This window comes from Hypomesus transpacificus, chromosome 22 (genome assembly GCF_021917145.1).
Source record: "Hypomesus transpacificus isolate Combined female chromosome 22, fHypTra1, whole genome shotgun sequence".
Taxonomy (NCBI): domain Eukaryota; kingdom Metazoa; phylum Chordata; class Actinopteri; order Osmeriformes; family Osmeridae; genus Hypomesus; species Hypomesus transpacificus.
In genome coordinates this window covers 2705979-2725274 of record NC_061081.1, presented here as the reverse complement: position 1 = coordinate 2725274, position 19296 = coordinate 2705979, and the positions used below count along the sequence as shown (strand labels likewise).

The 19296-nt window shown below is 47.6% G+C and overlaps 2 protein-coding genes, 1 long non-coding RNA gene and 2 other non-coding genes across 5 annotated transcripts; 1 reads left to right on the top strand and 4 right to left on the bottom strand.

Annotated features, from left to right (window-relative positions):
• Positions 1 to 733: 733 nt before the first annotated feature.
• Positions 734 to 9595, bottom strand: agpat2 (1-acylglycerol-3-phosphate O-acyltransferase 2 (lysophosphatidic acid acyltransferase, beta)). Its single transcript, XM_047044744.1, has 6 exons — positions 9065 to 9595; positions 5696 to 5829; positions 3780 to 3955; positions 3117 to 3212; positions 1454 to 1526; positions 734 to 1337 (listed from the first exon to the last, which is right to left on the bottom strand). Exons 1-6 carry the CDS (start codon positions 9238 to 9240, stop codon positions 1180 to 1182), a joined length of 813 nt encoding a protein of 270 aa, XP_046900700.1. The 5' UTR covers positions 9241 to 9595; the 3' UTR covers positions 734 to 1179.
• Positions 9596 to 10323: 728 nt separating this feature from the next.
• dipk1b (divergent protein kinase domain 1B) lies at positions 10324 to 16758 on the top strand. Its single transcript, XM_047044738.1, has 5 exons — positions 10324 to 11941; positions 12085 to 12219; positions 13957 to 14064; positions 14249 to 14425; positions 15377 to 16758. Exons 1-5 carry the CDS (start codon positions 11873 to 11875, stop codon positions 16187 to 16189), a joined length of 1302 nt encoding a protein of 433 aa, XP_046900694.1. The 5' UTR covers positions 10324 to 11872; the 3' UTR covers positions 16190 to 16758.
• Positions 16759 to 17020: 262 nt separating this feature from the next.
• LOC124484261 lies at positions 17021 to 19095 on the bottom strand. The gene is made up of 3 exons (XR_006957951.1): positions 19050 to 19095; positions 17613 to 17702; positions 17021 to 17252 (listed from the first exon to the last, which is right to left on the bottom strand). It is a non-coding gene; the product is annotated as an uncharacterized LOC124484261 (long non-coding RNA).
• On the bottom strand, positions 17350 to 17483 carry LOC124484850. The gene has a single exon (XR_006958012.1). It is a non-coding gene; the product is annotated as a small nucleolar RNA SNORA17 (small nucleolar RNA).
• On the bottom strand, positions 17778 to 17910 carry LOC124484851. Its single transcript, XR_006958013.1, has one exon. It is a non-coding gene; the product is annotated as a small nucleolar RNA SNORA17 (small nucleolar RNA).
• Positions 19096 to 19296: the final 201 nt, after the last annotated feature.

Sequence of the window (19296 nt, the reverse complement as noted above, 5' to 3'; positions counted from 1 at the left end):
AAATAAATAAAGAGCGCCAGAACAAAGAAAACGAAGAAGCACAGCCAAAAAGACACCCGTTACACATGCAGATTAAAGTCTTGACTGTCGGAAGATAAAACGACAAACCAAAGAGGGAAGAGAGTGGCGGAACACCAGCAATGCACAACATTGAAATCGATGAGGTCCCACTTTTCAGCCGATGAAGTCGGTCCAGATGCGTCGGCTGCAGCCGTGACGCTGCCGTTGATAAGGTGTGTCTGCTATTCTATTGATCCTTTCCGTCGGTGTGGTCCCGGGGCACCGCGGAGCAATCTTTGATCAGCGCATTGGTCAGGTGGCTGTGGAGCCAATTATGGATCTCAAAAAGTTGATGCCACCGAGTCCTGGGTCAACTCCAGTGTCTCGCCTCCTGAACCCTGACCCCCTGCCCTTAGGATAACCTGGTCCTCCTCTTGTGAGGAAGCAGAACACTGGAATGCAGAAAGGGGGGGAGATACACTTGAAGGGGAACAGCGGGGGAGGGGTTGTAGTGAGTGTGCGTTTGTTTACAGCAGGCAGAGTGGTTGGTGTTTAATTGGACCAGTCACTAGATCAGTCACTAGATCAGTCACTAGATCAGTCACTAGATCAGTTACTAAAACAGTCACTAGACCAGTTAAGGCAGAATGAGAGGAACACAGAAATGTCCACCAACATATAAGACCCCCCCCCCCCCCCCCCTCAAGAAAAAAATACGTATTGATTAAACATGAACATGCCACAGCCAAAAAAAAAAAAAAAAAAAAAACAACTCGGAGATGACTGAGGCAGAGATGAAAACAGCTAGTGGACCGTGGCGGGCTGAGCTATCTGAAAGGCATGCGGGATGAACACACTTCCGGAACGGTTCTGTGACCAGCCTCGTCTTCACCCTGCCTCGCCGCCGTCTCATCGCAGGGGGGGGCGTCTGCGGTTGTTCCGATATGGTGGAGGGGGGGGGCTCAGGGGGGCGAGGACTGGGACCAGGGTTGACTTGGACCACAACTCGGGGCCAGAAGCAGAAACGAGCGAGCACGTTTTACGACGGACAACTGTTGTACTTATGGGGTACCTGGGCAGGTAACCGTGGCAATGCAGAGGGGGTACGGGGGGGGGCTGGCCAGGGTGTTTGTCTGGAAGAAGGTCAGAGATGAAGCAGGTTTCAATGTTTTTCAATGTTCAGTGGCGTGTGGGCCCGTTGCTCTGGGTTACGGGGGCGGAAATGTCCAGGAAGGCGGAGCGCATCAGGTCGTAGGACTTGTCGCAGAGGGGCGACACGTCGTCCGACGTCATCCCCTTGGTCTCGATCTTGGGGAGGATCTTCAGGGTGATGGTGCCTGGGAGGAACAACGGGGTCGTCATGGTCGCCGGCACACTGGCACACAGACAACAGTTTACTGAACGCAAATGAACTTCGACAAGACGGGTTCACTACAAGGGCGCCGGCCCGTACCTGATTTGAACTGCTTCTCTTTCCGTAGGTAGAAGTTGCTGTACGACGAGAAGACTATCGGGATTACGGGAACCTGAGAGAGACAGAAAGGGAGAGAGAGATATTCAGTTCAAAGTGTCTATCATCCCCCCCCCCCCCCCCCCCCCCCCCCCCCCCCCCCCCCAATCCCTCAGCGACACCACGACAAAAACAGACACGCCAAGAGAAACGCCCGACTGACGTGGCCCCAGACAGACTTCACTTTAGCAGTGCACCGGCCCTCTCTCCAGGCGGCCCAGAGAGGCCCTTCGACGGGGGCCAAAGTGCCCCCCCCCCCCAGGGGCCTGGCCCGCTTCTGCTCAGCCGGCTTGCTTGCTAACTGGCTGGCTGCTCGGCTGGCTGGCTAGCATTCGGAGCATATGGTGTGGGTGTGGGGGTGTCCTACATGAAGCAGCGCAGGAAAATTGAAACAGCGTTGATGTTGACCAGGTGTTAACTCTTTTTTTTTTTTTCTTCCCTTTTCTCAATGCGCGTCTTAAAGACATGTGTGTGTGCGTGCGTGCGTGCGTGCACACTCGTCAATAGGGAGCAGCAGCTCTTCATGAAGCTGCCCCCCCCTTCATTCTCTCTGATGCTCTTCAGAGCTCGTCTGATATCCAACTAGACCAGCCAAGCAGTAGAGGGGGCACACACGCACACATTTATACACACACATATACACACACATACACACAAACGGGTGACCCAAATCAAAAGGATTACTGCTATGTCTCTTGTGACACCAGTGACCTACTGCACTTTGAACAGAACACACCACCATAGCCCCTACCGCCACACCGAGGCCTGAAGTGAACCTGCACAGTGTGTGTGTGTGTCTTCCATCTTCTGTTGAGCTTTAATGAGTTCCACCTGTGCTCTGTAGCACATAACTGGTGTTGGGAGACATGAGAGCCAAGCCAGACCTGAGCCTAAACAGGCTGGCAGACGAGACAGACGAGACAGACGAGCCCTGCAGAGCTTCCTGTGTAACGTGGCCCTCGGCTTCGCTTCCCTCCATCCGAGATTGCACTCCGGACCCCATCTCCCTCCTGCCTCCCTCCCTCCCTCGCTCTCTTCTCCCATCTCTCCTGGCCCTCCTCTATCTCTTGGCTGCATCCACGGGCTTTTCATCTGCGACAGATCCCAATAAGCCCGAGTCCGTGTGGGCTGTTCCCATAAATACACACTCAAATGTCAGCAGGGAACACGTTATTGCTGGGTCAGACCTCAGCCTATCCGTGCCCAGTCAGAATGCTAGCTCCCCCATGTGTCCTGAATAGGCACCGTTGACAACTACATTTCCCATGAGGGCAGTGCTCGACGCACAGAATGGAGACACTGGGAGACAAAAGCGGCACAGCAGACACACACTCAGGCACGCATGTACATTTAGTCATTTAGCAGACGCTCTTATCCAGAGCGACTTACAGTAAGTACAGGGACATTCCCCCCCCAGGCAAGTAGGGTGAAGTGCCTTGCCCAAGGACACAACGTCATTTGGCACGGTCGGGAATCAAACTGGCAACCTTCTGATTAATAGCCCGACTCCCTAACCGCTCAGCCACCTGACCCCCCTGTACACAGATATGCATATTTGTACACAGGCACACACGGGCAAATGCACACAGCTGGCCTGGTGACAAACCTGTGCCTGTATGGCCAGATGGAAAGCTCCCTTCTTGAATGGCAGGAGGTCTCCTCTCTGGTTTCTTGTGCCTTCGGGGAACACCCACAAGCGGATCTGCGGGGGTCAGAGGTCAGGGGTCAGAACACGCGCTGAATGACGAGGCGTGGGCGCATCGACCGACAGAAACGGATGTCCCGGTCTTATCTTTCGAACCTAAATCTGCCCGTCGCTGTTTATGTGCTGTGATGATGTGTTGCAAGCAGCAGCCTTTAAAACACACTTTCAACTCTATAAACTGGAATTTATGGTGCAGCTCCGTACCACCATCGTGACTCGAGGTCATAGTCCAGGTCATGAGCTGACGATCACCCAGACCAGAGGGCTAGTCCTGGAACTGGTGCTAGTGTGAGTTCTACCTAGACCAGAAGACTTGTCCTGGAACTGGTGCTAGTGTGAGTCCTACCTAGACCAGAAGGCTAGTCCTGGAACTGGTGCTAGTGTGAGTTCTACCTAGACCAGAGGGCTAGTCCTAGAACTGGTGCTAGTGTGAGTTCTACCTAGACCAGAGGGCTAGTCCTGGAACTGGTGCTAGTGTGAGTCCTACCTAAGCCAGAGGGCTAGTCCTGGTGCGAGCATGTGTCCCACCTAGACCTCGTGGGGGAATAGTGGGTTCCGACATACCTGGTCATCGAGCATGGTCTTGGCCGCGCCCGCCATGACAGTCTTGGCGTCGTGGGTTTTCTGCCGGTTGATGAAGACGATGCCGCCCAGCCAGCAGATGATCCCCACGGTGCCTGCATAGACCAGCTCCTTCTTGGCCACCATGGTGCAGCGGTCAGGGAGGATCTCCATCAGGCCTACCGGGGGGCGGAGCGGAGGATGACAGGGAACACGGGTGGGGGGGAGGAGATGGAGAGGTGGGAAAGAGGACGACAGGAAGGGGACAAGAGAAGGGGGAGGGAGGGAGGGAGGAAAAGAGGAGTGGAGGGGGGGACCCACACAAAAGGAACGGAGGGTGAGATATTCGGGATGGAGAGAAGCAGGGAAAGGAACAGAAAGAAAACAACAAAAAAGGCAGATAAAGAAGAGAGGGGAGGAAGGGGGGGAGAAGGTTTATTAACAACACAAATAAGGTACAGTATGTGCAAACATTGCAGTCTCTGGCGAGTTATCTTCCTCAAAGATCGCGATACGGGGAGAACTTTGACCCAGAGCTCTTCAGGAGGTCCTTTTCTCCAAACGGCCTTGTTAATAACATCCTCATAAAAAAAGAAAAAAACGACGACCAACGTTTGCTGTGGATGTGAGTTGAACCCCAACCCCAACACATCCAGGGTGACGGCCTGCAGGAACACACCACACCTGGGAGTCTGGGAGACACAGACGGAGCACCAGCAGGAGAGAGACCGGGAGAAAGAGGGAAGCCGCTGGGCTCAGGGGGGAAGAGATCGCGAGGGGTTCCCCTGTGAATCACGGGTCTGGGTTCAGCTGTTGCTCTCCGGAGTCTGGTGGAGGTTGGCATGGTAACTCGGACCCGGGACCAGCCTCATGCTGAGCTTGCTTTGGCTCTATTGAAACACCTGGCTCTGGCCCTGCTGTCACCATGCTGGCCCCTGGCCTGCCAGTGTCACTCAGCACTGTGCGTGCACACACACACACACACACAGCCTCAAGATAGGTTTAGGACCGTGGAGAGGGGTCAACACTTTGAAAGAGAGACACGCACAAACACACACTTTCATCTCCTCAGGCTCAAAGTCAAAGACCCACACGCAGAGAATAACCAGGAGGTAGAGTTCGACACACGAGTGAAGACAGCCCATTCTCCAGCCCATACAGTAGGATCACTGTGCTCACTCCAGCCAACGCGCCATAACACTGGGTTTATACAGAGGCTACAGGCTGGTCACCAGCAAAATCTCCCCCCCTCCCCCCCCTAGAGACTTGCATTTAATTCCACGTGACGCAACTCATAATATATTCTCCAGTCTCTCGACGGGTTTGCGTTCAATAATTCAACGTCTTCGTCACCCCGCTCTGTTGGGCGCGAGTCAACTGTTCTCCTGGGACTTGGCTAAGCAGTATCCCTATTGATCCTGGCCTTCCTCTTCCTCTCCTGTTGAACGCGGCTTGTCGACGCATCGCGCCGGAAAAATCCGTTTGACGAAATAGGCCCGTTTGGTTGGGCTCGACCTCGTGTGTTGCTCTGGCTTCATCTGGGCCAATCGTCATGGCAGCCGTGATGGGGAGCAGGGCCGTCCGCGACCTCGGCCCCAGTGACAGCGAGGCCGGGCCGGACACAAATGTCACGCCAATCAGTGTTCTATAGGTCAGAGTGGAGGGGTTGGAGGAGAGCTGGCAGAGGGCGTGGCCGTCCCCGTCTTTGTTAAGGTCTGTAGGCTTGCTGGGCAGAGGACACCCAGTATTGACATAGTTGGATATTTGCCTACAGAGATAATGGTCAGGGTGCCATGGATCTTATTCAAGGTATTACAACGAATATGTGTGTAAATGTGTCACTGATGTTTATCAGCGAGTCTGTTTGACTGTGTGTGTGTGTGTGTGTGTGTGTGTGTGTGCGTGTGTGTGTGTCCTACCCAGCACATCCAGGGAGCTCTGGTGGTTGGAGATGATGACATAGGGCCCCGCTGTCTGCAGGTGCTCCAAGCCGCTCACTTCAAACCTCAGACCCAGGAAGTACTTCACGTGGCGAACCAGGAAGCGGATCACCCTGGACAGGAAACGGGTAAACCGACCAGAACATGTTTAGGAAATGATTATTATTGCACACTGACGACAGTAGATTTGACAAGTTCTATGTATACTGTATATCATCAATATTATTATATTACCAGTCAAGCCTTTTCTGTTACAGTTGCTTACGATGGAAATGTAACTACATATTCCTCATTAGTTAAGTTTGTTTCTAAGGTGGCGGATAATCTGCCCTGAATGAGTTAAACGCTCCAATAAGCTTTGAGGAATTGCAATCCAACCATCTGTCTGTCAATGTTTCCTTGAGGCATTTGGGGCTCCTTCTGGCATCACACGTGTCATTTCCTGCGATAACAGGAAGATGACAGCGCTCCCTGCTTTCTGCGAGAGTCAGCCACGGGGGGCTGATACACCAGGGAAAATGGTTCCCATCAATGGGGTCATGTTTAAAATGACACAGAAACAAAGCCAAGCGTGTGATCCGTACACCCTAGAAGGCTTCTGATGTAATCGCTGCACATGTGTGGTCCTCCACACACATGCATACAGGCTAGGTTATGTGCAAAAGCCCTATGTCTGCATGCAGGTCCGTAAAGTAGGCGTGTATTATGGCCCTGTCTTCAAATAGGCTAGCTCAGTGGGAATGTGCAATAGCTCATGTCTTAATACCGGCTACGGCTAGCACAGTTGGCATGTGTTACCCCATGTCTCCATACAGGCTAGTCCAGGCCTAATTACGGACCTAAAAGGACTATCATCTGTGTACCAGGACGCTTCAGAGCTCTCGCGGTTTACTCATGTAAAAACGCTGGGGTTGTCTTGGATAACGTTGATCCCATGAAAGTCATTATCAATGTTCCTAATGGGCGAGAGAAGGTTGCAGCTGCTTCGGACCGCCACGCCGGAACAATGCTCACTTTGTGGGGCCTGGTCTTTCTAAGGCACACTGGCCTCCATGGGTGTGGCTGACCCATCCTGGCAAGGCTAGCCGAATGGGTGCGGCTTGTGACTCTGATCAAAATAATAATCACTGTAATCTGTAATCACTGAGGTGTGTGCATCGTGCCAGTTCAACACAGTGGCGTGATGTCAGATAACCTTTGAACAGGAACAACGTTCTATTCAAAGTTGGGCTTGCGTAGCTGCATGGTGAAGATAAAGCCGCGGTAAAGTTGTGCGGTAGACTTGTGCAAAAGGCTTTGGCCGTGATGCAAGACCTCTGTCGGCGTGACGATTGCAGCTCGGAATCCATTGCACACACACTTTAGGTCGATAACCTTGTCATTATCTCTGTCAAGGTTTCACATAACTTACTTCGCACAGTCCTAAACGTACCTAAGAAACATGATAAAAACCAAACTTATGGTCAAGGGAACAACACACACATTTGTGTTTAACAAACACAAATGGAATGACTTTCACCGAAAGGGAACATTTCTCTTTTAGTTCTTTCTGACCTTTTGTCCCCCCAGAATAACCAGAATCCTTCTTTTCTATCAACCTTCTTGGGTCACCATGGCCTGTTGCAATGGCAGGGACAAACAAACGGTTAGCCAACTGGACTTTACTGCAGCCATTGGGGGGAGGAGGGGGGAGGGTGAAAGATGGTTCCCAATCAGTGACCCTCATCTTTGTCAAACTTGTCATGATAACTCATCTAGACAGACTTACGTTGAGGCCAATTTATGCTGATGTTTACATGTTCTTCTATGTCATTGTTAACATGAATGTAGCCGAGAGAAGATAGACTGACTTTTAGAACTATTGTGTGGGAGGACCAGAGTCGAGCCCTCTCTTGTACGGACGATGACTGAAGGACAGTGCTGCCCAATCAGTCTGTCCCTCATTGGGGCTCCGTCCACATCAATGACTGTCTGTTTGTCCTTTTTCTCTACCACTCTATGCCACCCACGTACACAGCACAAGTTGTTAGTCACAGTGAATAGGTTCAGATCTTAATAACCTTTGGTTTAACGAGAGGGTGGTTCACTAGTTTGCAACATAATATATAATATATATACATATCTGAAATACTAAAAAAAACAAGCTTTGTTTGAGCTAAATCAACCTATTAAAACGACCTACTTGGTCCATAATTTGCTGGGGCACTAGGCATTTACATCTAGTCATTTTTAGGCATTACCTTTCTAGGTAAAGAATACCATGGCAGGGGAACCAACCCAATAACCAGTAACACAACCTGGGATGGACATCGAATCCAACCTCCTTATCTGAAACCCGGATACAATCACTTGGGGCGTCACTGACCCCAGTAATACTCTACAATCCTAGACTAATAACAGTGTTGTGAAGTGAACTGCAAGGGGGAAGTTCCCTTTAAATGTACATTGTGTGGACTGCAATACTAATACAATGGGGTTCATTATTACAACCAACGTTACTTTCTTCTAGTTAGACTAGAACACATCTGATTTGGCTAGATTACTGCTGTTTGGTACTATACACATCATGTGTTCCATGTTGGGTCCAAGATAGATCTTCTCACTTGTTGTGCAACAGAGCTATGTCTGAGGAATTACATATGTTTATCGTTTGCACAAATACTTGCTTTTTACAATAGTAATCAATGTTCACAAACTATTTTACAATACCAATGTTAGAAGAAAAAAATTGGGCCCCGAGGCTATCTCTGCATGCAAAGTGAGGTAATGTTAGCTAGCCGAAACATCTGGCAATTCATTGAGCCTTGCTGGCTGGCTATTTAGCTAGCAAACGTTTCAACCAACCAGCAGGCTTTAAATGTATGGAGTGTAATAAACACGGGATATCAACATATGACGTTATCCAAGTACCTTAAATTCAAATCTAATGATCTAGTCATCTCAGCGTTCTGCTGTTTAGCAAGTACCAAGCAGTCAGTCAGCTAACTGGCTACATCCATCAATTTGTTTTCAGAAGCGCAGTCACGCCGCGTTAAATGGAGCTACAACTGGATGTTGTCAAACCTGCTGGTGGGGTCGATTATTTAAAAGTGACAAGTCTGAACAAGACATATCAATGACGAACATGAAGTTAAATACTTGTAAAGTTAAAGACGGTCCGGTTTCAATATTATATACAGCTGTCACCAATATGTTTACAATACTCCGGCTGAAGGGGTTAGCCTACCAACATAATGTCACCTAGCCTACCCGGTGCAGTGAATCTAACGTCCCCAATAGTCCTTGCTATCTGTCTTTTTGCTTTGGTTAGACAAGGTACGGCTCGAGCTTCTTATGCAGACAACTCACCTCATATTCTCAATGTCTCTCCCGCCGCTTTTGAGAATGCTGAGTGGAATCCCGATCAGCCCCAAGCACATCATCCAGGCCACGTAGAAACACTTTTTGAAATAAAATACAAATGTGCTGCTGGTCCACAACAGAAGCGGGACCAGCAGCAGCGGCATCATCCACAGCACATCCATGCTGATCCCTTGAACTGAGATTCCTCCAGAAACTGCCAGCAAACAGCACGGTTCGATGATGGCTGGCTTACTAACTAGCTCTTAGCTATGCAAACAGGAGCGTGAACAGAGGCACTGTGGCCCCGACTGGCATTCCAGCCTCCAACGTCAACAGCTTGGGTCAACTTCAGCGGCGTACAACTTGTTCTCAAGCTAAAATAACGTGCTTCTTCCAAACGTCCAAACGTGTACGCTGAACATAACACTAACTAGGCAACACTTCCTATGTGATGGTACGGAAAGGCAGCCTCGTGAGACGGAGCCGAGGAACTCTGATATTTTGCTCTACATGTCAGTTTCCGGTTGTAAGCACCCTATTTCGTGGTTCACGCGATGAAATCTCAGATAATATTAAGGCCGCCTGATGTGCACATTAAACAAACAAACAAACATTACAACTCATGATAAATGTCAAGATTAGAGCTTTAAAATATGGTTCCTTTGTCTGTTTCTTTATTTCTATTTAATCTAGAAATACACAACTATTATTGCAATCAAAATATATAGGTCCAATTGTTTAGTTCATGTTCAAAACCAATATAAACCAGTAAATCGCATTGGCGGCATAGCCTGGAGATTATAGACATAGTTAATGGGATTAGATGTGATAATCCAGGAATTTAACACTAGAGCCAACCGATCTTCGTTAACTGCACATGTGCTCAGTGAAGACATTAATCCAATGAAATCAATGAAATCATGCAGAAAAGTTGTAATTGGTGCTATAGCTATAGGCCTATTAAGTAGAATGACAAAGAACACACACATACGGCTATATATAGCTATATTTATAGTTTGATTTTGTTTTCGTTTGAATAATTTAGCTAATTATAATTTGACAGAAGGCAGGAGAGTGTAAAATGTATCTTCTTACTACTTACTCCACCATCACATTACTCACCAGCACCATCTATGGGTTACAGCCTCCACACACACACACACACGCACACATACACACAAACACACACAAACACACACACACCACAAATCAAAACAAGAGGGACTTGTAGGAGAATTGCTGCACTCTTCAATCAGTTTGAGAAGGTGTGAAATTATGAATGTACTGCAATATGAAAGTAACAAATAAACAGATTTAAGTTATTATTAGATATTACGTTTATATCTGCAGAGGAAAGAGTCGAGATGCATTTACTGTAGGCTAATCTCTTCGCTAATGAGAGAGGCTATTGCTTTACTCCTACAGTTCATAAACAGTGATGCAAGTGGCAACAGGGCAATCACCCACCCCAGAAAGTCTTTCTTTTCAAAGCTTGGGAGTTTAGGTTTGTTAAATCTCAAATTCATCCCAGATCCAAGTGAGTTGGAGACATAAAGAACCATTGAAATGAAGATGGGCAAACCTGCTCGTGTCTTACAGACAGCAAGGGTCATCCTTAGCCTAGCCCATTACATTTAGTCATTTACATTTAGTCTTTACTCATTTGTAGTTATTAATGACTCCGTGCTGTCTAATATTACAAGATTTACACCAGATTCTTCGCCCTGATTAATAATAACAATAGCATGTAGCCTACTGAAATGTAGTAGGCCTAGAACCACCCAGGATTGTTAACCTTAAGGGTGTGAGGAAACATTAGGCCTATGTTAAATGGTCTAACTATACACCAGTATTTTAGAAGTGGGGAAAACTCATTTTTTCTATTGTACTGTCAATACACCTTAAGAGCAGGCCATCATTTAATACATTAATAACAGCAATGTTGTTATTTATTGATTATTGATGATGCTTATTTGATATTGGCGAGAAATAGCTTCCATTGTCCATGTTGTGCAAATTACTTTTATATTTTTGCATTTCTATTTTTCAGAACCGCATAATCAAATTGGGCCAAGTGGAAGACGAAAACACATTTGATCTGAATATTCAAAAATTGGCACAGGACAATAATTTCCAATTTATGTCGGTCTAAACGCATACGGATGAGACCTGCTTCCCCTTTAAAGAACCGTTCTGACGAATCACTGCAAAGAAGATTGTCTATTTACTGTATCGAAAATTCACTCAGGAGCCAGAGGGGAATCATTTATTCCACAAGGCTATAACGGTTGGGTAAATATTCTTTGTAACACATTATAATTTTTTTGACTAATGGACTTTTGAAGTCGGTAACACCGCGCAGTCACTTAGCCTACATAGGCTAGCCTACCTGCTCCATTTTTTTCTGGACAATCTGAACGATATCGGCGCAATACAATTATATGTTTATTTTTCCCCAAGGACGCGTACGGTTTGTTGCTGATCTTACCGAATGGCGAACTGTGAAATTAGATTGTGAAACATTTGCTCAGTCTTTTCAGCCGGACTGATGAGCTGTTGGCCGTATTTATCTTGACGTCGCGTAAAATGCGCTTTAATTTTCATATAGCCTACATTTTCAAGATGTGAAGGCTACAACATGCTTTATGTCAATATAGAGATTGCCTACAAACGTATTTGGTTCATTGAATGAAAGGATGAGGTTATACCGTTTATTTGTGCTCAAGCGATGGATTGTCCGAGAGATGCTATTCAATGGGAATACGGTTCGCTAATTTGACAGTCTAGCCCGACCGCGTCCTAACGGATCCGCTCATGATGCCCAGAGCTTTACGGAGATTCGTGCATTTAATGCTTTTCTGTCCTTTGTCGAAAGGACTTCAGGTATGCAAAGTAGGCAAAAATGCTCAACTCCCAGAGACTGCAGTATACATAATTGGGGCAAGGGATATACCTAATTTATTAAAGGCTGTGCACTGAATTCTTGCTCACCCACCCCCCACCCCTGTTCGCTCTGTCCTTTGTAGAGTCGCCTCCCAGCCATCAAGGTAAAGTACCTTCTGCTAGCATGGCTGGGCATCTTGGTAGCCAGCTGGGTGGTCTACATGCAGTACTCCTCCTACTCTGAGCTCTGCAGAGGGCATGTCTGCCACATGGTCATAGTAAGTGTTTACTCTTTCTCACATGTAACTGGCATGTGTGGTAGCCTGGCTGCTACTGCTTGGCCTAGTAGTTCTCCAACAAACTTGTTGGGACTCAATGATAAACACACATTGTACCAGACTGTCGTGATGTAGTGTTGTTTGCATCCACTTCATTTGTCACGTGCACATGCTCCAGTGCATGACTGTGCATGGTGCCACCGCTGCATGCTTCTCAATGTCCGTGCTACCCGAAGACAGCAAGTCAAATGTGGCTGCAGTCAAGCGGCGAAGGACATTCTCCGATTTCCCGTAATATCACAGTGAGTCAGATGAACGATGGTGCTGCCATAGAGATAGACACGGGTGGGGGTTGAGCAGGTAGGGGAAGAGAGAGGAGAGAGACGAAACAACTGGCAGCTCAATATATGTAACCAGCCACAAGTAAGAAAAGAGTACCAGAAAATGCAATGGGTAGACTAAAGGGATATAGGTAAACACAGGGCTGAGAGCCAATAAGAACCTCAGGTGGAAAGGTGGTAGGCAAGGTGTGAACCTGTGTTCTGTGCTGGTGGCTATTCAGAGCATGATGACTGTATCTCATAATAGGACCCAGGGTATTTACCAGAGTGGTTGATTACAGTAATTAACGCCTGACAAAGGATCAATAATGTAACGATCTCCTCTGGCTGCTGTGTCGGTGGGGCTTACAGTATTCTCGGAAACCAGAAATGGAATATAATTCTATCAGTACAAAGTCTGATTTGTGTGACTTGGGTTATAGGCAGCAACAGTGGAGGCTAGCCTAGAAAGGCTTCAATGTGGCCTTCGCTGTTGGGGCAGACTGTCGTGATGAACTGTTGTGGCCGCGGTCAAGCTGTGCAGTCGATTCTCAGATTACAATATCACACGTGGGAGGGTCCTCCGTACTGTTTTAAGGTCTTTCTCAGATCCTCATTCTCGTGAAATTGGAGCGCAGCTGGTGTTAAGACGCAAATAGTTGGATGGAGGAAGTTCGATCAGACTGAAGTCTTAACCCAAAGTGGTTACATGTTTAAGATGGCCTCGTATTCTGTAGTAACTTCTCCTCCTAGTGTCATCCAAAGGGCATATTCTGTCTCAGGGAGGAGACAAGAAAACATCGGGTTAGTTGATTTGTGGTTGCCCTCAGGCCAGTACGATCACTAAAGATACATTAAGGTCAAGAGTGTGGAAAACAAGAGGACCAGGCACTCTGACGAGACAGAGGAAGCCAAGTCTAGCAAAAGGATCAGCCAGGGGCCTTCTTTACAGTCAGAAACCAGCCCACGCCTGCACACGCATACAGACCAAGAAAGGCCATTTTTTCGACATTGCATTATCAGAGTGTAGAGGAACGCAGTCTGTATTGGCCGTAGCTGCCTGTCATGCAGCTTGGATGTTTCATTGGATGCCCGTGCAACGCACACGTGTTCGTTCGTACACCAGCAGATCCACTGCTTCTCCTGAGCACAGCCTTGGTGGGTGGAGAGTCCAGTTCCTTTTTCGTGAGGGCCATAGCTCAGTATAACCCAATTGATTGTATATTCACTGGAGGTTGATCATTTCATTTCTGCACACGTAACATATCTTCAGGCTGTGTATCATCCCAGAGAAAAGGTTGGGTTACGAATAGCAGCATTTAGGATTGGTGCCCCCCTTCAGGTTTATGGACAGAGTAGCCTGAGGATCTTGTGTCACTTCCTGTTGACGAGATTCATTTCCTGTTTCCCATGGCAGTGCGACCACTACAGGAGAGGCATCATCTCAGGGTCATCCTGCAAGGCACTGTGTGACCACCGGACCCTGACACTGCAGCGCTGCATGTCCAGCTCCTCCACTCACCAGGTAACGCACATGCATAGAAATAACGCAATTGTATTTGTCGCAAACCCCCTTTTTCTTGTTGCGTGTAATATGTGTTTTCACAGGTGCACGGCGGACCATATAGACCCAAATTGCGGATGCATATTTGCGACGTCTAGTCGTGATAGGATTTTGTTAACATGGCGAGTGTGTGTTTCGGTTGCAGGTGTACGGCGGGCTGTGGAAGGAGAAGCCTGTGGTGATCAAGTGTGGCATCGAGGAGCCCCTGAAGAGCGACGGAGGACCCGAGTCTGTGCTCCGTCAGGAGATGAGCCTGTTCGACAAGCCCTCCCGTGGGACCTCCATGGACGAGTTCCGAGAGATGCTGCACGGCTTCCTCAAGGTCCTCCTTTGTCGTCCGTCCGTCTCCCCCCCCCGTCCCCCCCATCTAGGGAGAGACCACAAGGATACTGCAGATCCCCGGAGAATTTCGAGACGCGTTCCTTTTGAATCGCGAGGCCAATCAGCTCATTCAAATCGAGACGGGAGGAGACAGAGGGGTGTCAGTGCTTGGTAGGAGCCGTGGAGGAGGGGGGGGGGGGGTTGAGAAAGAGAACAGGAAACTAGGGACAGAAGCTCCATACCAAATATAGACCAGCAGGACAAGGAATTTACCCCGAGGCCACTGTCAGCTCGGTGGCTGTGAGTGCCATTTGGAGCGAAAGTCCGATTGGGCGGGCTCCTGGCCAATCGTCTAATAGAGGTTTCACAGTGGCTCCATTGCATATTCCACACTGCCCTGCATTGAAATAGAATGGACTAGACAGGGCAGGACAGGGTGGGATGACTGTCATTTAGATTTGTCAATGGAGTCTCGTTATGTTTGACAATGTGGGATGTTTGGTCTCTATGGTAACACTAAACGTATAGGCCCAGTTTCCCAGACATGGATTATGCCTAGTCCTAAAGAGAAAAATGCAGTGAAGATCCTAATGGACACCCTGCAGCCAATCAGAATTGAGTATGTACCCAGACCATTGTATAACAGGAAATGATGGACTGCAGATGCAACCATCAGACACTCCTCGTCCCCCATTATCTCCTAATAATGGACATCTCGATGGGCATTATCCCTTACATAGTGCACATGGTGCATGTAACCCTCCATCTTGAGGCCTAATGTGTTGAATTTGTTTTGGTAGAAATACTAAATTGATCGGAGACAAGCACATGATACAGAAATGTGCTTTGTGCTTGTATGATTCACCTGATAGCAAGTTCTACATTGCCCTTTTTGATAGCATTTTCTCGCCCTTTCTTGTGCTGCTTCAATCTCTCTTTTCCCCTCATCCAGTCTAACTTGGGGGAGCAGCCCTCATTGGCCACCCTCGTGGGCCGTGTCATCACCCTGGCGGATGTCAACCAGGACGGGAAGGTATCCCTTGCAGAGGCCAAGTCTGTCTGGGCGCTTCTTCAGATCAACGAGTTCCTCCTCATGGTGGCCCTGCAGGAGAAGGAGCACACCCCCAAGCTGCTGGGCTTCTGCGGGGACCTGTACGTGACGGAGCGCGTGGCCCAGAGCTCCCTCTACCAGCTGGAGGTCCCCAGCTACTTGCAGGCACTGGTCCCCGAAGCCCTCAGCTCCAGCGTGAACCGCTGGCTGGCCCCAGCCTGGCCACGGCGAGCCCGCATCACCATAGGCCTGCTGGAGTTTGTGGAGGAGGTCTTCCACGGCTCCTACGGCAGCTTCCTGATGTGCGACGCCAGCCCGCGCCACGTGGGCTACAACGCCAAGTACGACTGCAAGATGGCCGACCTGCGCAGCGTGGCGTCCGAGGTGGCCGTGCGGGGCTTCCTGAGGGGGAGGCGGTGCGAGACCAACGCCGACTGCACGTACGGGAGAGACTGCACGGCTACCTGCGACCGCTTGGTCAAGCAGTGCAACACGGAGGTGGTGCAGCCTAACCTGGCCAAGGTGTGCGTGCTGCTCCAGGACTTCCTGCTGTTCGGGGCGCCGTCGGACCTGCGCGGCGACCTGGAGAAGCAGCTGCGCACCTGTGTGACGCTCAGCGGGCTGGCCAGCCAGATGGAGGTGCACCACTCGCTGGTCCTCAACAACCTCAAGACCCTGCTGTGGAAGAAGATCTCGAATACACAGTACTCCTGAGGTCCACCAGGAGGCAGCTGTCCTAGTTTGGGGTTGAGCACTGAGTAGGGACAAGTTTGACTAGTCATGATAGATAACCGCAAGGTTTGGATTAGAGAAAATTGCACCTTTAAAAGACAATCGTATTAGGGCCTACACCCTCCAGCCATTACCTAGCCACACACACCAGATTAGTGGTTTGTCCAAGGAAAGATTGAATACAGTGCTGTTGCAACAGCTAAAAATACAGTATTCTACTCACTTTGGCTAAAAGCTAGGCTCTCATCCTCCCCTGGTCAAAAGGAACTAGTGATGCAACTAAAAGTGGTCTTGTAAAAAGGCACTTGGAAACGAACACTGAAATTGAGCCTGAATGACTGCAGATTGGTTCTAACAGCCTACTCATTTCACTGAATCAGGATATCCCAATATACATTGTTCTCAGGGCCTGCCTGTTTTACTGTTTACTTAGATTCTCTGGATATGGTTCAGAGAAGTTTGATACGAAGGGACAGGTTTGTGTACACAAAGTACATGCAATCTCAGAAATTAAAAGTCTGGAAGTAATGAATTCTCAATAAAAAGGACTTCAACTGAACGCATTGTATTATTTTGATTTCCTGACTCGATCTATATAACCTTCCTTAGTGTACCGCATGCCTCACCTTAATCTGGGTTTTCATGCCAATTAAGTTATGCAATTAAAAAATACTGCTCGATGCTCTTAGCCTTTGTCATCCGAGACTTGTTCAGCAAACATTTGATGGAAAGAGAAATAGAACACATTTCCAATTGATGTACACATTTCCAATTGATGTACAATTCTGACCAAGAAGAACAGAAACATGCAGAGAAGGGTAACTCAAGTCTTTATTTCACAGGTTTACATCCACACAAGGTCTCATGATTGAGGCTCGGCACAAGGAGGGTCCATCATGAGCACGACAATAAATGAAACAATCTGTAATACTTACAGATCAGTGAGTCTAAAACTCAGACAAGGATTATGTTAAGAGCTCTGAATATAATACTCCTATACTTACCAAGTTGGGCTGCTGCTGCTTGACATCCCACCTGTCAAGACCTGGACAAAAAGATGACTACTGTCAGTTCAAATTACAAGCAAACCAGTTCCAACAACCTATGCAGACAGAATTTCTAAAAAGGCCTCCACTTGACCAGTTGTCGGAGCCATCAATCACTCCGAGAACCCACTGTTCTAAGTCCTCAGCGTAGACATGGCCCTGTTGATCTACGCCCCTTATGACACAGGCTCGACACTCGACAGTCGGACTGCAACGCCTCAAGGGGCAGATAGACATGAGTAAACGGGTGCATGCAACAGTTACGGCCATCTTTATATATAGGTCTATCTGGCTTGGTTGAACAGGGCAGTCATCTTGAGACAGTTTCTGTTTGCCCTCTCCACAACAGTGAGGCTTACTTTTGTTAAGGAGCATCAAGTTCGCTAACTGGAAGTGGGATCATGGTGGCTTCCGCCATTTCTTGGCACTCGGGGAAATCCGAGAAACACCTGGGAACCATTAATTGAAGTAATGAATGAACACGCAATATCTCCTTACAGCGTAACAAGAACCGCGAATGAAACAATGTAGCGACACATATCTCAGAATGCCCGATTGAATGCAAGGGCACTAGGAGACAAATGACACATCCATCTCCGCCATCTAATGACACAGACACGATACAAACAACCGCGCTGCAACGCCTCTAGTGGCAGTCATTATCCAACATAGTTGACTTATTTTACTTAACTAAACTTCGCTAAACTTCGCTGAGGAACTGAAGCAACACAATATCTCCAGCAGGCCTAACGTCACTGTGTCCAATCCCGACCGGTTATTAGCCAACATTCTGAGAAAATGCCACTTCAAATATTGATAAAAATGATTGTATCACGTTCAGCTGATTTACTGATTTCACGTTAAGCTTTAACTTCCTACCTTTCGAGCTAAATATTGTAAAAAAAAAAAAAAAAAAAGTTAGCTTATCCTTTACTAGAGCCGGTAGAAAGACGCTGGCGCTGGTAAATTAGCCGTGCGCTACCCTTGTCCAAACCCGACCACACTTATACTTGTAGTAAACACTCGCTGCTGCTGTTTTTACGGGGATATTAACTTGATCCAGGGTCACCAAACTGACCATAATGCTGTCAATATATCCGGGGACAATAAGATATCACGCTTCAACATCTCAAAACTATGCGATTAAATCTCAATTGGACTGTTTACCACCACCTGCTGGATGTTTTGTTTAACTCTTCTCATGTCAGAGTAGAGAACGTCGCCTGAGTGGTCTTTCGGCTTTCTCTCATCAATGTAACTTTCCTAAATTATTTAGATATGTAAACGTCCATATATGTTTATGAAATTTGACACGTAGATGTTTGGTATGCCTAAAATAATATTACTTACACTTTGTTAGCGATTGCAAAGGAAAATGGTGGCAAAAAGACAGGAAACTATGTCCAAACCCCGTTCGGGTTTGGACAATAGTAGTTTACAGCGGTCGGGATTGGACACAGTGACGCTAAGTAAATTAGCATCCATGTTACCCACGTGGCCACAAATGCTACCATAATTGTGTCGTATTGTGGCTAAATACACTAGCGGTAGTACATATCAGTAATAAGCAATATTGTTAACCAATGAATACGGTTGTAACAACTTGCCCAAAACATTGCTACATTTGAACACCGAGACACATCTCAAAATAGAAGCATTTGAAACAAAGCATGCATAAGACTTAGACGTTAAACCAACGTAATCTTTGATTCCAAACGTTAACTTCAATTACAACAAAACATTAATCACAATTTAGTCTTTTACTGGGACAAATTCAAGCATTGTACAACACTCACCATTAGCACAGAAATGAAGGACAGAAGAGGTGGTGTATCGAGAATTTATAGTAAGACCTACGGCAAACATTGAGGGACAATTTTAAAGACGCGCTCAGCAAGTTGTCGAACTAGCTCCCAGCACCAGTTGTCCAAGGCTCAGTTCAATATCATTAGATCCTTAAATCTGCTGTGCCCCAGTAAAATCTAAAGTTTAAGTTTTAACAATTTACTTTATTAGTCAGTGCATTCATTTAGATACGCAGTA